We start from the raw sequence: 17,810 nt of genomic DNA, 5'->3' as shown, positions 1-17,810 counted from the left end.
CATTAAAGAATGATTCTCAGGTGCCTATAATATTCTATACCTTTTTTTTTTTTTTTTTTTTTTTTTTTGCTGTACACGGACCTCTCACTGTCATGGCCTCTCCCGTTGCGGAGCACAGGCTCCGGACGTGCAGGCTCAGCGGCCATGGCTCACGGGCCCAGCCGCTCCGCGGCATGTGGGATCTTCCTGGACCGGGGCACGAACCTGTGTCCCCTGCATCAGCAGGCGGACTCTCAACCACTGCACCACCAGGGAAGCCCTAATATTCTATATCTTAACCAGAGTGTACAGCAGTTAATATAGAAGTGTTCTACCTTGTAAAAATTCATGCAATTGTACATTCTTCTACATGTTAAATGTAAACAAAATGTGTTGGAAAAAGTTCAGAATTCCAAGGAGAATTTCACCATCTGCAATCTTCATGGGAAGGTTCATTACAGACTTTGTGCAGGCAATGGTAGGTTAGGACACATGAAATATAGAGGTACACAGATGATTTGTAAGCACAACCTAAGAGCTTTATCCAATAGGTAAACTTCTATTAAACATACATCCCTGTACCAAATAATTTTTCACTTTTGTTACCATATATAAAACTTTATTTTTAAAAACTGACCATCTGTGGACTCTGTTGATTAGTGACTAGTCAATTAGGAGTGAAAAAAGAAAAACAAAAAACCTCCCTACCACCACCACACACACAAAACAAAGGAACAAACACATGGAAAACATGTTGGCTTAAAACATTAGGTATTTATTTTTCTCAAGTAACAACTTTTTTTTTTTTTTTTTTTTTGCAGTACTTGGCCCGCTCACTGTTGTGGCCTCTCCCGTTGCAGAGCACAGGCTCCGGACGCGCAGGCTCAGTGGCCATGGCTCACGGGCCCAGCTGCTCTGCGGCATGTGGGATCTTCCCGGACTGGGGCACGAACCTGTGTCCCCTGCATTGGCAGGCGGACTCTCAACCACTGCGCCACCAGGGAAGCCCAAGTAACAAGTCTTGAAGATCTTAAAACATTTTCCCTTCAGCGTTATCACATATCTTCTAAGGGATAATGAATGAATAAAGGATTTCTCACAGTCATTGCATAACTTAGGTTTCTTCCATATATGCATTACTTAGAGGCTTTCTCACATTCTTCACAACCAGTTCTTTTCACTTAGCATTTGGTTGTATGCCTTAAAGATTGAGAGTTCACTGAAAGCTACTTTACATGGATATCATTAAAAGGGGATTTATCGAGCATGAATTCTCTCATGACGCCGAAGGGGAAAGGATTTACTGAAACCTTGCCCACAGACATTGCATTTGTAGGGTTTTTCTTTAGTATGTATTCTTTTGTGCACATTGAGATTACACTTTACGCTAAAGGATTTTCCGCAATGATTACACTCGTAGGGTTTCTCTCCAGTGTGAATTCTCATGTGTACTGTAAGGGACACATGCCTGCTAAAAGCTTTTCCACACTCACTGCACTTAAAAGGTTTCTTGTCCCTGGTATGGATTTTCATATGCCTCCCATAAGATAAGAGACCATGGAAGGTTTTCCCACATTCCTTACATTCATGTTTCATTTTCATGTGAATTTTCTTGTGCAAAATAAGGAAAGATTTCACTCTGAAGTCTTTTCCACATTGATTACATGTAAAGGGTTTTTCTCCAGTGTGAATTCTCACATGTTCTTTAAGACATGAACGATCCCTGAAAGCCTTCCCACAGTCATTGCACTTACAGGGTTTCTCTCCAGTATGAATTTTCTTGTGCGTGATAAGGTTGGAGCTCAGCCTAAAAGCTTTCCCACATTGATCACACTTGAAAGGTTTCTCTCCAGTATGTATCCGCAGGTGTACCTTAAGAGATGACTGACTACTCAGGGCTTTACCACAATGGCTACATTCAACGGATTTCTCTCCAGTGTGGATTCTCTCATGTCTTTTAAAATATGGGAGAATACTGAAAGTTTTCCCACAGTCATTGCACGTATAGGGTTTCTCTCCAGTGTGTGTTATCTGGTGTATGGCAAGCCTATAGCTTCTACTGAAGGTTTTGGTGCATTGATCACATTTGTAGGGTTTTTCTTCTGAATGAGTCCCTGAATGTTGTCTGAGAAGTGAGCTATCTCGGAAGGTTTTTCCACAGTCACGGCACTCATACGGCTTCTCCCCGGTATGAATTCTCTTGTGACGCGTAAGGTAAGAGCTTGAGCTGTAGGCTTTCCCACACTGATCACACTTATACGGTTTTTCTCCAGTGTGGATTCTCATGTGCAACTTAATGGATGAATGGCTCTGTAATACTTTGCCACACTCATTACACTCAAAAGGTTTCTCTCTAGAGTGAGTTTTTTCATCCTTCTTAAGGTGTGAGATTGAATTTACGACTTTCCCCAAGTCACTGCGTTCATGGGATGTCTCTTCTGTATGTTGTCTCTTGTGCCCAGCTAAGTTAGAACTCCTGAGGAAGGCATTCTCGTCCTTTTTACATTCATAAGATTTTTCCCGAGGAAGAATTCCCTCAGATGGCTTAAGACGTGAAGAATCTCTAAGGGCTTTTGCAGAGTCAAGGTATCGATGGGCTTTCTTGCTAGGGTAAATTTTATTCTGAGTAATGTTAAATTTCACACTCAAGGCTTCAACAATTTCACTGCAATGAATGGGATTGCCTCCAAGACTTTGTTCCTATTGATTAAAATATGAGTTACAATCACAGGATTTATCATGTTCATGACTGAGAATCTCCCCTGACATAAATTCTGATACATCTCATGAGCACTTTATTAGCATGAGAGTTTCACATTTTCTTAGTGAATATGCAGTTTCTGACTGAGTTTATCAGCTTGAATAAGCTGATTGCTCTACCAGATGGCTTCACTGGAGTCTCTTCAACAGATTTAAGATAAAATTGCCTTAGAGTGAGTATCTTAAACATTTAACAACTAATCCCATTATGCAATTATTTACCTTGGGGATTCTCTGTAACCATTTTTGGAAATAAGTTATGAGTTTCCTTCAAATGAATACTTAGAGAATCTTCTGCTTTCTATTGGTGAAATGAGTGTGATATCACTCATATTACCCTCTAGTCCTTTTCTATCTTATAGAATTCTGGACTTCTAATGTGAGGACAAGAAATTATCCCATGTGACTCTTACCTTCTTGCCATTGAGCGTATATTTCTCCAAAATACCTTGTTTTTGCTGTTGTTGTTTGGTTTTAAGGAGAATCAGCTCATCTGAACAAAGTGGGAAAAAGTTTTGGAAAAGACATGGTGACAATATGCTGACAAAAAGCAGGTAATGCCCCAACCCAATCTGAAACAAATGGGAAACATAACCTCAAGTTCCTAGAGTATAAAATGGTGGGATGTTTAGCACAGGGAACTGATCTTGTAGGCAAGACATTCATATATGCCTGGTGCTCACCCGAACAGGTGTCTTGGTGAATTCTTCTCTCTACTATGTCCATTTCATCTTCCTGCTCCATCTGGGTGATGAGAGGAGGCTTGCTGAGTTGATGTCCTATTATGGGGAAAGGTACATAAGAGAGGACCATGCAGTATACAACAAAAACTACCATCAAACTGTGACAACAACTTGTTCTTTGAGGTTCTGAAGACAGGCAGTTGTGACTTTATAAGCAGCAAAATGACAAAATTCTAGCAGAGAAAGCAAAAGTAAAGCATTTCAGAGATCAACTTTCCATAAATGGAAAATTGTCTTTCCAAGAGAAATTACTGAACCTTGGTAAGTGAACAGGATCTGTGACATTTTAATTTAAGAATATTCCCATCCCGGGCTTCCCTGGTGGCGCAGTGGTTGAGAGTCCGCCTGCCAATGCAGGGGACACGGGTTCGTGCCCCGGTCCGGGAAGATCCTACATGCTGCAGAGCGGCTGGGCCCGTGAGCCATGGCCGCCAAGCCTGCACGTCCGGAGCCCGCGCGTCCGGAGCCTGCGCGTCCAGAGCCTGTGCTCCGCAACGGGAGGCCACAACAGTGAGAGACCCGTGTACCGCAAAAAAAAAAAAGACGGGAAATAAGTGTTGGTAAGAATGTGGAGAATTTGGAACCTGCATACGTTGCTAAAGGGAATGTAAAATGATACAGCCAGTTTGGAAAACAGTTTGGCAGCTCCTCAAAATGTTAAGTATAAAGTTACCAAATGGCCCAACAATTTTACTCTTAGGCATATATCCAAGATAAAGGACAACATATGTCCACACAAAAACTTGTATGTGAGTGTTTGTAGCAGCACTGTTCGTAACAGCAAGTGTCAAAAGCCAAATGTCCATCAACTGATGAATGGATAAACAAAATGTTGTGTATCTATGCAAGAGAATATTATTCAGCAATGAATAGGACAGAAGTACTGACATATGCTACAACAAGGATGAACCTTGAAAACATTACACTAAGTGAAAAAATAAGTCACAAAAGACCACATTTGGTATGATTCCATTAATATGAAATGCTGAATAGGGAAACCTGTAGAAAAGGAAAGTAGATTAGTTGTTGCCAGGGGCTGCACGCAGGGAGGAATCAAACACCCTGTAGGTGGAGCAACAAAAATGTTATGGAATTAGACAGTGGTGACGGTTGCACAGCTATATGAATGTACTAGAAAAAAAAACCATTGTATTGTACACTTCAAATGAGTAAATTATGGTATGTGAATTAGGTCTCAATATGGCAATTTTTCTTAAAAGTAAAAGCCTACAAAAAAAAACTCCTATAGTCTGTATCACAAGTCGATTGGGTCTTACTCACCCAAGAAATCCATGCTCAAATTCAGTAAATAAATCAAGGGATTCTGTTAGTCTTACCCAGTGAAACCAAGTTTCTATAGTTCTCTAGCATCACATCTCTGTGCAGTTTTCTCTGAGATGAATTCAGCAATGCCCACTCCTCCTGGGTGAAGTCCACGGCCACATCCTCAAAGGTTATTGAGTTCTAAAATGACAACACATCCTGTCTCAACCAGCCACCAACCCCACCAATGTTGCTGGGGAGAGGATCATGCACCACAGCACTGGAAATGAAACACCTGTTTCACAGTAAATTCAAGATTCTGATGAGGGCTCTTCATTTAACCCAGGATTCAGTTCTCAGAATCTTTCCTTCTCTATTCCTGCTCACACCTTAAGGAATTTCAACCAGCCTCAAGAATTTAAGGCCTCTCTAACACATGATGAAATGTATCTCTCCACTCCTAGCCTGAAAGCTTTCATAATCGTACTCTCTTCTATCTGCAGGGTTAATCAGAGACCTGAACACGTTGCAAGAATGAGAGAAATACTTCCTAAATGAAAAAATTATTTCCCACAGAGTGGCCATACATTTTTGAGGCTAAGACAGTCTTATATCCTTCTTTTACTTTTTACTTCTTTTACTAACAGCACTAAGCAGGAGAGATGCCTGAAAAAAAACTGTAAGTAGTAAGGTAGTAGAAGAATTTTTTTTGGAAGTCCCTTAACCACCATCAGAAGTTTCAAAATGCAGGAGGGGTTATGAGGTTCCAGAGTACTGGAAGAAGATGCATTCACCCCAGGGGACAGGAATGTATTTTAGGAGAAAGAAAAAAAATTATGACTCACTTGTAACCCAGAGTGCAAGTTTTCCATCTCTGTGATCCTCTCATGGGCACAGGAAGGGTCTAGGACAGGCAGAGCTAGAGGAGAGGGTGACATGAGTTTCTAGGCACATACATAGTCTCAACTTTCCTAGCAAGGGAAGTTGAAAGTCAGAAAGGTTGAGTTGTTACCCTTCCCAGCTTTATAAAACAAATGGATGGGATAAGGAGATGCCACCCCGAAATTTTCTTCCCTCTCCCCACCACGCACATACGCCCTTCCTCTAGAATCCCAAAGGGCACTGAATCCGACATGAGCAAATTCTGGGGCACCAAGCGTTCACAGAGCTCCATACCCACCTCCTTTCATTTCAGCCCCTTCTTCCCAGTCCCCTGTGGCTACTCAACTCCCTTATCCTGTGCCCACTTAATCCTGGTAAAGTGAATCTACCCTAGGAACTCACCACATATAGTGGACAGATGTGGGGCTGCCATTCTGCAAGTCCGTAAGTAGTAAATATGATCAGACAGCAACCAGGAGAACAAGGATGCTCCTCTTACTGCTTCTATGATCCACTCCAGGCAGGGCTCTGAAATAAAGAAATACTAACAAGAGAATTCACAAGCTTTCTGTTTCTCCTTTGCACTTAGGACAGTTACATCACCATGCATCCAACATGTGTTCCTTTCAGATTCAAGCTGTCTGTGATCCTGGGTCATTGTTTTGCACGCCATGTACAACCTCAAAGCAATATAGTGGGTATTCTTGACCTTCTCCATTCCTAATGTACATTCTCCACATTATGAAACCACATTACCCACCACTTATCAAAAATTCCATCTCCACTGAGGCACCTCACTGGCTTCTCCCCTGAATTAGCACCAACATATAGACCTGACCCATTAAAGTCACTGTCACCTGACTCCCATTCTTCATTTTAACTCCCATCCCTGCTCGGATTGAAGATGATTCCATGTTCTTGGGCATAAACTAGCAAACGTCCATGGCTTCCACATCTCAACCAAACACCTTAAATTTATCATCACCTTGCTCTCTACGAAAGCAAAAAGTCAAACATTCCACTTTCTGAACACAGTAGGTATACTTCCATCTTGTTCACTTTTTTGCCTGTATTGCATCTGCTTTCCTACCTCATAGAAGCTTCCAAGCCATCCATACTTCCACCATATTGCTATTTATAATCCTCATTTCCTTGGCACTACATATGAAATGCCATGGCCCATCCCTTCAATAATATATTTTCTAAAACCTCAAATTCCTCTCTGAGGAATCATAACACCTGTCTTAGATAATTCCAACCATCTGTCTATCCTGCCTGGGTAATTCCTATCCAATAAGTTATACGGGAAGCACCAAAAATTTCAGTCCACATACTCTTAATGAGGCTTCAACACTAAAGGAAAAGCCCAACAGGCAATTTAAACTCCTAGTTATCCAAAGACCTTTCCACAATTCCTCCAAGATTTTGAATCTCATATGGTCTCAACCTTATCTCTTCAATAACAAATGATCTTACATCTTACTTTGCAGAGAAACTCTTAACAATGAAAGAAGGATTCCTCATTTTCTTGCCACTAGTACAAAAGTAGTTCCACAGCATCATGGTTTCTTTCACTTTGCAAACAAGATATGTCTGCCTTCTTATCTAACGTCAATATCTGCTACTTTGCTACGTCATGTTTCCCACCTTTGGCACATTTTGAGCTGGATACTTCTTTGTTATGGGGGTACCATCCTATCACTGTAGGATGCTTAGTAGCATCCGTGGACTCTATCCAGTAGTATCCCCTCTAGTTGTGAAAGGGATATTGCCAAATGCCCCCCAGAGGGCAAAATTTCCCCTTTAAGAACCACTGGTCTAATCCCTTCCTACCTTCTCAGAAAGCCTGCTTTATTAATTATTCCTTTGCTCTTTTCCATCACCATCAACTTCTACTCCACTGTACTCATACTTCTAACATTGAAACATAATCAAAGATGTCCCATCTTACAACAAAGTCCTACTGTATAGCACAGAGAACTGTATTCAATATCCTATGATAAACCCTAATGCAAAAGATTAAAAAAAAAAAGGAATGTTAAAAAAAAATGAAGAGAAAGTGCATGGGCTTGGAGACAGGTATTTTCCTTACTAATTTTTTTTCCTTTTTCCTTTGTAATTTTTCTAAAGTTTGAGAGTTATCTTAAAATAAGTGATTGCATAGTTTTACATCTTCTAAATATTGCCTTGTATTTTCTAATACATATTGCCTTGCATCTCTTCTTTGTAAATAAATGTTCTTGTTCATCTGAAAAAAATTAAAAATCTCCCCTTTTTTTTTTTTTTTTGCAGTACACGGGTCTCTCACTGCTGTGGCCTCTCCCGTTGCGGAGCACCGGCTCCGGACGCGCAGGCTCAGCGGCCATGGCTCACGGGCCCAGCCGCTCCGCGGCATGTGGGATCTTCCCGGGGCACGAACCCGTGTCCCCTGCATCGGCAGGCGGACTCTCAACCACTGCGCCACCAGAGAAGCCCAAAATCTCCCATCTTGAAACAAATTCATGCCTTTGGGTCCCCCTTAGCCCTACAGTTACTGCTCAGTCCCTCTTCCTTTTCTCCATCCAGCTTCTGGAAAGACTGGTCTACCCTCTCATTCTCCCCATTTCCTCACCTCCCTTAATTACACTCCAAACTGGTTTCTGTCTCACCACCACCTCCCTGACACTGCTCTGCCAAGACTGCCAAGGATTTAAGAGGATTAATCCAGTGAATGCCATCCTGTCTTTGACTTAGTTCGTTCATCAGAAAAATTCTATCACTATTTTCTTCTGTAAATCAGCCTCTGTTCTGGGCTTTTGTTACCATAATCTCCCGGTTGGCATCCGTAAGGCCAGCAGGTCCGGGGAAGGGCCCAGGGAGTCAGACGGATCCCCCGCCAGGGTGGTTAATGCAGCCGGACACACGAACGGCATCCGCCCACGACTTTGCACTCGGCTCTGGTCTTCCCGCTCCCCGAAGGGCGGAACCAACGGCTCTGAGGCTGATGCAACCGCCCGCTCCCCGAGGGGCGGGACCAACGGCTCTGAGGCTGATGCAACCGTCCGCTCCCCGAGGGGCGGAACCAACGGCTCTGAAGCTGATGCAACCGACATCCGACATTGCCGTAACATCCAAAAGATTACCAAAAAAGGGGGTTGCTTCACACAGCAAGCGTCTCCCCTGCGTCCACCCCTATAAATCTTGTTCGCGCCCGCACCCAGGCGCGACTTCTCTGGCCCCTTTCTCTCGGACCGGTGAACCTCGCCCGGGAGCGTTCCCAAATAAAGCTTGTTTAAGCTCTCCTCCGTTTTTGGTGCCGTTCCTTACAGCATCTTATTTCTCTGGCCACTGTCTTTCAGGATCATTGGCCAGCTCCTCTCCCACTGTTGACTGTCCTCAAGGCTCAGTCCTGGCCCTTATCTCTCACCTTATTCTGTGTATTCCACATCTATGCATTCCCTTGAAATTAAATTCCATCTCGGGACTTCCCTGGTGGCGCAGCGGAAGACTCCGCTCCCAATGCAGAGGGCCCGGGTTAGATTCCCTGGTCAGGGAACTAGATCCCACATGCATGCCACAACTAAGAGTTCGTCTGCCACACTAAGGAGCCCAGGTGCCGCAACTAAGACCCGGTGCAACCAAATAAATATTAAAAATAAATAAATTCCATCTCTATGCTCATAACACCCAAATCTCCAGTTTGAGAACTCAAATCTGAGCTTAAGACCCATGTATCCTGCTGCCTTTTCAACTATGGCCATCTAAACGTTTTGCAGGCACCTTGGATGAAGCTTATCAGACTGAACTTATCTCTTCCCCAGAACTTTTCACTTCAAGCATCTGCACTCTCAGTAAGGAGTACTAATGCTCTAGGTATTCAGAGCAGGCAGAAGGCATCACTGGTATCACACCCTTTACCCCACCCCACAGCTGTAATTAATTAAAACTGAAGATTAATTATTTGATAAGCACTTCTCCCCTCCTGTGGGCTGGACTCAACTAAAACCCACAGAATCCTTGACTCCTCTCCCCTCAGCCCACAACAGCCATTGAAATTTTAAAATATGGGCACACTTCCTCCCCCATCCCCCAAAGGCAGCAATCACCTGAAACCTAAAACTATTCCTTTGTAGACTTCACCCTACCCCACAGCAGAAACTGACAAAGACTAATGCAAGCCACACCCTCTCTCCACCCAACTCCAATCATTTCAATGGTGCTCTCTCCAGAGAAAATCTCAACTACTAAATTCTTCCCCGTTCCCTGCCACACATGGATAATTTTTCCTTTGTCATTTTTCTGTCCATTTAAATGTCATTTCCTCAGAATCACCTTTATTGTGAGCCCCATATTTAATATAAAGCCAATCTTATTGTCTGAGTCTCCCTATGTAGCCCTCAGAATTTGTAATTATATATTTAGTTCTTTGCTTACTTATATTTTCTCTTCCACTAGATTGTAACGTCCAAGAGAATGGCCTTTTCTTATTAAAACCCTATACCCAGTCACTAGCACATCACTAGCCACATCGTAAAGTGTACAGCATTCTGGGTGCAGAAATGAATGAGTATGGATTCCACCTTCAATCTATCCCCCCAGATCATCACTTTGTTCTACTTTGTAGCCACCAAGAGTCTAGATGCCCATCACTCATTCCTAAATCCTACTACTAACCCTTAATCTTTTCTCCACCAGTCAAGCTTGTCCTCTGTACTCCATCCTCACCCAGCATCCTCACGGTGCAGCTAGCTCTGCTAAACACAAATCTAATGGTTGATGCCCCGGCTCACAATGGCTTCCAACCAGCATTAAATTAAATTAAACCCTGAACTTGCTTTCCAGATTACAAGTCATGTGGCTGAGACTCTTGCAATCTAGTTCACTTTCCTCCTCTCTTGCTGCTTTTCTCAGCCATGTCCTGTCTTGCTCACATCCTGGTACAATCCAGGGATTTTAGCTGCTTCAGGGATTTTACATGTGCAGAGTCCTGCTAAAATGTTCTCCCCATTCCTGGCCCCATCACAGCCTAGCCCACTGCCTGTCTGTATCCTAGTCATTTCTAAGACTGGATTTTGGCTTCAATAAATTTTTTTTCTCCAAGAGGCTTTATGAGCCCTTAGACTGAGTCCTCCATTGACATGCTCTCATTTAAAATAACTCAGGGATTTCTCTGGTGGTCCAATGGTTAACACACTCTGCTCCCAATGCAGGGGGCATGGATTCCACCCCTGGTCAGGGAACTACAATCCCACATGCCATGGGCAGGGCCAAACAATAATTTAAAAAATAAAATAACTCAAAACCAGCTATCATTTACAAGTAGGCTTGATGGTTGGACTGTAAACTCCAGGGGACCTAATCCTTATAAATTTTATTTGCCATTGTACCCGTGGGCCTGAGCAAACAGGAACAGGCTCGATGTAGGCATGTAATAAATATTTGTGGACCACTGACAGGAGACAAAAACTCACCCGGGGAATTTTTCAGTGTGCACACACTAAATGATAAGAATAGGGGACTTCCCTGGTGGCGCAGTGGTTAAGAGTCCGCCTGCCAATGCAGGGGACACAGGTTCAAGCACTGGTCCAGGAAGATCCCACGTGCGGCAGAGCAACTAAGCCCGTGCGCCACAACTACTGAGCCTGTGCTCTAGAGAGCCCATGAGCCACAACTACTGAAGCCTGTGCACTTACAGCCCGGCTCTGCAAAAAGAGAAGCCACCACAATGAGAAGCCCACACACTGCCACGAAGACGCAACGCAGCCAAAATAATAATAATAAATAAATAATAAATTTTTTAAAATAAATAATAAATGATAATCACTAAAATATATGTAATACGTGATAAAAACAAGAAGCTTGGGCTTCCCTGGTGACGCAGTGGTTGAGAGTCCGCCTGCCGATGCAGGGGACACGGGCTCGTGCCCCGGTCCGGGAAGATCCCACATGCCGCGGAGCGGCTGGGCCCGTGAGCCATGGCTACTGAGCCTGCGCGTCCGGAGACTGCTCCACAACGGAAGAGGCCACAACAGTAAGAGGCCCGCGTACCGCAAAAAAAACAAAACAAAACAAAAAAACCAAGAAGCTTGTTAGTGAGCTTTTAAAATAATGTGAATTCTATTTAAGTAAAGGAAGCATCAAATTCTGTACGAGAATACTCTTTTATAACCAAATTACTTGCACTTAAAAGTTGATGACTAATTTGCTTTTATTATGTTTTATATGGTTTGGGGAAAAACAAATATTTAATTAACACAGCACGAGGTAAAACTCATTCCATACAAAGTCAATTGAACTCTCATTTCAGGTAGTACCTTAATGAAATTTGCATCACTTTTTAAAGAATGTCTTGACTTTCAAGCGTTGGGGGTTGTCAGGTTAGCTGAGCTCGCTTGAAAAGAACAAAGCTGACCTTAATAGTAGAACTCATAATTAAAAGGTAATAAATTGCCCATCCTGACACCCTGTGAACAAAGCCTTTGTGGATGAAAAACTGCAGTCTGCCTCTACAAGGATGAAGTAACTAGCCACTGCAGTGGCTGACCTTCAATACACCCTGAAAGGAGTTCGGGGCAGAGCTGGGGAATGAGCGCTCTGTGCTCTGGGAAAAACAGGCAGAACAGGTCTTCAGATAGTTAGATATTCTTCAGGAGAAGATTTTATGAGACCAATTCCTTGCATCTTCTTATATCTAGAAAAGGACTAAAATCATTGACAGAGACATCTGTTCCTCATGACTAGTAGCAACCCTCTGCCAACCTGTGTGCTTCATTGCACGTGTCCCCCTTCACCCAAATCACATGTATACTGACCTCCCCCTTACCTTTATGGGACCAGTTCCTCTGAGCTATCTGAGAGGCTGTCTCCTAGGCTACAGTCCTCATTTTACCCCAAATAAAACCTAACTCACAACTCGCACGTTGTGCACTTTTTTCAGTCGACGCTTACCCAACATAAATAACTGAAAAATTTCATTTCACAAGATACCTCAATCTCAAATGCACCCGGATGCCCACAGTCAAGAGAAAATGTTCTACAGGGTAAAAATTATCTTACAACGTGAAGGGCAGTGGGGAGCCCCTGCCACAAACTCTTATTCGTTACTCACCGAAAGACACAGAAATCCACAGTCAGCGAGGTAAGAGCTTGGACCAGGCTGATGTCCACATACTTCTCAGCTACAGCAAGCTTTCTGTCTGAAGAAATGCACAAGGTCACTGACTTTTATCTATGATAACTATGACAACTGAAAGGACTAAAGGCTTAAAAGACACACCCTATTCTCCCTGACTAGATTTACACAGTCATCTAGCCCAAACAGTAACAGGCTCAGTGTTACTGATTTATATAGGATTATTGTTAAACCAAAGAATACACACGCTGTTTACACTAGTTCCTTTTAATTGTACAAGTAAAGATACAAGTTCAGTCGTCCCTCAGTATCTGCGGAGGATTGGTTCCAGGACCACCGCCCCACGCATACCAAAAGCCAAAGATGTTCAAGTCCCTTATGTAACATGGTGTAGTATTACATTCTGCCCTCCCATTCAGCGGGTCCCGCATCTGCGGATTCAGCCAATCGCGGATCTACCGACCCCCAGGGTCGACTGTATTCAGTGGTATCAATAGAGTGGTTCGCTGCCTACGGAAGTCTAAATTGTTGCGTATTTTTACAGGGTAATTATTCATTCATTGAATTGATGTTTATTGAGTACTTACTGTATACCGTGCACTATTCTAAATACCAGGAATGTAAAATAAACAACACAACATATACACAGAAAAATCAAATAAGGAAGAAAGCAAATGACGGGACTTCCCTGGTGGTCCAGTGGCTAAGACTCCGCGCTTCCAATGCAGGGAGCCCAGGTTGCATCCCTGGTCAGGAAACTAGATCCCACATGCCGCGAGGAAGATCCCGCACGTGGCAACGAAGATCTGGCGCAGCCAAATAAATAAATACTAAAAACAAAAAAGAGGGCTTCCCTGGTGGCGCAGTGGTTGAGAGTCCGCCTGCCGATGCAGGGGACACGGGTTCGTGCCCCGGTCCGGGAAGATCCCACATGCCGCGGAGCGGCTGGGCCCGTGAGCCATGGCCGCTGGGCCTGCGCGTCCGGAGCCTGTGCTCCGCAACGGGAGAGGCCACAGCAGTGAGAGGCCCGCGTACCGCCAAAAAAAAAAAAAAAGAAAGAAAGAAAAAAGGAAAAAGCAAATGGCAAATGCTAGAAGAAAAGTAAATGGTAACGGGGTACCTGAATGACTAGTAGTAGTTGAACACAGGCACTCGTTGGGGAGCCGATGTTCCAGCGGAGACCTTGACAAGGCTGATTAAAACGTTGCTTGACATAACCGAGGCTGGATTGACTTAGGAGAGCGAGACCGTTTATTTGAGAGAACTTCCTGCCCTATAACTTTTTAGCTCTGCGTCAGTCCCAGATCCCCACCCCTCCTCCACGTGCCTGACAACAAACATTTCCTGCCTCCTCTTTTCCTGTTGTTGCAATTATTTAAAACACTTTGTTAAGTTTCAAGACACTTCCCCACTCCTCCACCATCCTGCACTTTACCCCCAGCCCCCGCTCACCTTCACCCCCACTATCATCCCAGCCCTGCCCACAAAGCAGTAAGTGGCATTTTTCTTTTTTTTTTTAATTTGACAATCTGAATTACAAAGGCCAACTGTAGGAAGATCTGGGAGAGGACATTTCAAAGGAGAGAAATGCCGGAAACGCTGATATAAAAGCCTTGAGGCATGAATAAAGCTTGGGGAGTTGAAGAAGAGAGAACCCCTCTCAGTGGTGCGCTGAAAGTCCACACTGCAGAGCTGATCATACAGCTCTTCCCAACTCTGCCTTCAATGACTGAGAGCTCGAATTTGTGGTGGGAGAATTTACACCTCAGAAATCGACCAGTGCTACAAATCAGATCTTTTTCCTGACTTCCCAGCAAACCATTGCCTCTAATCGTTGGTTCCCATTCTGGGTATAATAATGGCACCTAACTCATGGGTTGCCACGATTTCCTGGCTCGCATAGTAATATTTTATCAGCTCCTATTTGGGTCGGGCACTGTGTTAAGCCATGGTGAGCAAAAACTGTTCTCTTGTAGCTGCATTTTACAGGGCCTTTCATCAGATAATTTTCAGAGTCTTGGATCTCAGTACAGTCATAGGTGAGTGCCGTCAATGACTAGAGCCCCAAATTAAGAACCCTGGCAGAGGGGGAGAGTCAGAGGAGGCTACCTGAGCAGGCGCTCCTGATGCAAAAAATCTAGACGCTATAGAGATGCACTCGTTAGTGTTTCCAGAATGGGATGCAGACAGTATTTTAAAGACTGTGTATTTTAACATGTATTAGAAAATATCACCAGCACCAAAAAACAAACAAACTTTGCTGAGTTTAAAAGAAGAGCCAGGGGCTTCCCTGGTGGCGCAGTGGTTGAGAGTCCGCCTGCCGATGCAGGACACGGGTTCGTGCCCCGGTCCAGGAGGATCCCGCGTGCCGCGGAGCGGCTGAGCCGCTGGGCCTGCGCGTCCGGAGCCTGTGCTCTGCAACGGGAGAGGCCACAGCGGTGAGAGGCCCGCGTACCGCAAAAATAATAATAATAATAATAAAAGAAAAGAAGAGCCAGGGCTTCCCTGGTGGCGCATGGTTGAGAGTCCGCCTGCCGATGCAGGGGACACGGGTTCGTGCCCCGGTCCGGGAAGATCCCACATGCCGCGGAGCGGCTGGGTCCGTGAGCCATGGCCGCTGAGCCTGTTGGGCATCTTGATCATCCCAGACTGTGAGCTTTGGTACAAGAGGCAGGAGAGAGGAAAGGCCACATGCTTACCCCGGCTCAGGGGATTAGCAAGCCAGTAGTTTCCTTCCGTCTGCTGCAGGATTGGAGTGAAGATAGAACACTTTCGCTAATGAGGAGCTTTGGAGACAAGGCCCCTAGGGCCAGAGAAAAACTGTAAATATACTGAGTGTCCCCTATCAACACAATCTCACACCAACCAACCAGAAAGCTTTGCTACCTTGTTGCTTCTTAGAGAATGTGTATTGTCCAGAAACGGCACACATGACTGTCTCCTTGAAATTCTCAAGCATCCGTTTATCTTCAACATCTACATCCTGGGGAGAAACTCAGCCCCTGTGGTCTCCTGTGGGGCCATCCTGGAGACACAGAAATCCTTGTAAGTTCTAGAGGAAAGGGGGCAACATTATTATTGTTATCATTATTTTTCCTATTTGGAGGTAGTCCTAGGTTAATTAAGTAGGAAGTCTAAACCAATTGTTCTCACAATGTGTCCCTAGACCAGCAGCCAGGGCTGGGTTCATGGGTGTGCAACCAGGAGAGCCACAGAGGACCCCACTCTTGGTTGAATGCTCTGCTATCACTGTCTTGACATTTTTTCAACATGGGGTCCCACATTTTCATTTTGCACTGGGACCCAAAAAATTATGCAGCAGGTTCTACCAGTCATATCAGCATTACCTGGGGAGTTCTCTGAAATGCAATTTCTCAGACTTCATCTAGACATGCTGAAACTCTGGGGTGGTGCCCAGCAACCTGTGTTTTAAGAAACCCTTTAGGTGACTCTGACACCTGGTCAAGAGTGAGAATCACTGTCTAACTGCCCTCCCGATTTTTCTGGCCTATTTCCAAGTCCCCTGGCACTAGATTTGCAATTGCTTGTGGCTCTCCTGACCCCTTTCTCTCACCTTAAAATTGCATGGGCCAATTCACTACTCAAAGGAATCAATACTTCTCAAAATTTTCTGAGAATTCCAAGCTGCTCCAATGCATCCCTTTATGTCCCGGGAAGGGAAGGAGGAGAACTGTGCTGTTGAATCCTCACACTGCTGGTTTTGGATCCAACCCTTTAAGGAAGACACTGAGATTCAAGGAAAGGGGGTCAGTCTCCCCAGACAACTTGCTCCTTGCTGTGATTAAGGATCCTCATGGAATTTTCAAGATGGTCCTCCTTCTTCACAACTCATAAGTGTTGTCCCTGGATGTTCTCTCTCTTCTGCCTCTTCCTCTTCCTCCTTTACATTCCTGTCCTTTCCACCCTAAACCCTCCAACACACGCTGCTCAAAGGGAGGAATCAGGTCGCGATCTCCTCAAGTCCTGGTAATCGTAATATAAATAATATGAATAATTGCAGCAACAGGGATGGACCTAGAGATTATCATAATAAGTCAAGTAAGTCAGACAGAGAAAGATAAATACCATATGATATGACTCATATGTGGAATCTATTTTTTAAAAAAATGATATAAATAAATTTATTTACAAAACAGAAACAGACTCACAGATTTCAAAAACAAACCTATGGTTACCAAAGGGGAAACGTGGTGGGGAGGGATAAATTAGGAGCTTGAGATTAACATACACACAGTACTATATATAAAATAGGTAAACAACAAGGACCTACTGTATGGCACAGGGAACTCTACTCAATATGAGGTAATAACCTATATGGGTAAAGAATCTGAAAAAGAATGAATATACGTATATGTATAATTGAATCATTTTGCTGTACACCTGAAACTAAAACAACATTGTAAATCAACTATACTCCAATAAAATTTAAAAATAATAAGGATATGAACAATGAACGTGTTGGGGAGGGGAAATATCCCCTCCTCCTTTTTGAGTTCTTCTGGGCGATCTAATAATTAAATTGACACAAGACAGATTAAAAGGAGAAACAAAAATTAAGTCATACATACAGAAGTCTCATAGAAATAGGATCTAAGAAGTGACCAAGGCAGGCAGCTTTTATACTTTTTAGACAAAAGAACAATAAATTTGTGAGGAGTTGACCATACAAAGAAAAATAGGCTTGGATGGCTAATTAATGAAGAAGTAACAAGATCTGTTTATATAGCCTTCTTGGCCCTGGGCTCCCTATCTCTGGTGATAAGGATTTTTCCATCCTCCTGGTACAGGGAGGGTACCTTTTCACAGGGGAGATTTATTTTCTGCTTTCAAGGAGACAGAGGGGAGGGTCAAAGTGTCCCTCTTGCATTGGACATTTTTGTGAAGTTTTTTTTTTTTTTTGGCTGAGCTGTGTGGCTTGCAGGATCTTAGTTCCCTGACCAGGGATTGAACCCAGGCCCCCTGCATTGGGAGCGTAGACTCTTAACCACTGGACCACCAGGGAAGTCCCTAAAGTAACTTTAATTCAAAATAATCATTATGACACTTTGGCA

At 43.8% G+C, this 17,810-nt stretch overlaps 1 protein-coding gene across 6 annotated transcripts; it reads right to left on the bottom strand.

Annotated features, from left to right (window-relative positions):
* Window positions 1–495: 495 nt before the first annotated feature.
* LOC307183229 (uncharacterized protein) lies at window positions 496–14,064 on the bottom strand. Of its 6 annotated transcripts, none has more exons than XM_079915451.1 (8): window positions 13,859–14,064; window positions 12,715–12,802; window positions 6,030–6,171; window positions 5,591–5,664; window positions 4,820–4,946; window positions 3,423–3,518; window positions 3,153–3,232; window positions 496–2,679 (listed from the first exon to the last, which is right to left on the bottom strand). In XM_079915451.1, the coding sequence occupies exons 3-8, from the start codon at window positions 6,058–6,060 to the stop codon at window positions 1,237–1,239; spliced, it is 1,851 nt and encodes a 616-aa protein (XP_079771577.1). In that variant the 5' UTR covers window positions 6,061–6,171; window positions 12,715–12,802; window positions 13,859–14,064; the 3' UTR covers window positions 496–1,236. The 6 variants fall into 6 exon arrangements, with proteins under 6 accessions (XP_079771577.1, XP_079771574.1, XP_079771575.1 ...); XM_079915448.1 differs by having other exon boundaries at window positions 6,030–6,155; XM_079915449.1 differs by having other exon boundaries at window positions 6,030–6,155; window positions 12,715–12,798.
* Between the last annotated feature and the right edge of the window lie 3,746 nt (window positions 14,065–17,810).

The sequence above is a fragment of the Stenella coeruleoalba genome (genome assembly GCF_951394435.1).
Source record: "Stenella coeruleoalba genome assembly, chromosome: 3".
Taxonomy (NCBI): domain Eukaryota; kingdom Metazoa; phylum Chordata; class Mammalia; order Artiodactyla; family Delphinidae; genus Stenella; species Stenella coeruleoalba.
The sequence above is the reverse complement of the archived record's forward strand: the minus strand, read 5'-3'. Positions and strand labels throughout refer to the sequence as shown.

Excerpts from the sequence above, each read along its gene's own strand:
- LOC307183229 (XM_079915451.1), bottom strand. The coding sequence starts at position 6,060 with ATGGCAGCCCCACATCTGTCCACTATATGTG. Across the intron at positions 5,665-6,029 it reads ACATCTGTCCACTATATGTG|CTCTGCCTGTCCTAGACCCT; the intron begins GTGAGTTCCTAG and ends CCTCTCCTCTAG. Across the intron at positions 3,519-4,819 it reads TAGAAACTTGGTTTCACTGG|GACATCAACTCAGCAAGCCT; the intron begins GTAAGACTAACA and ends TCCCCATAATAG.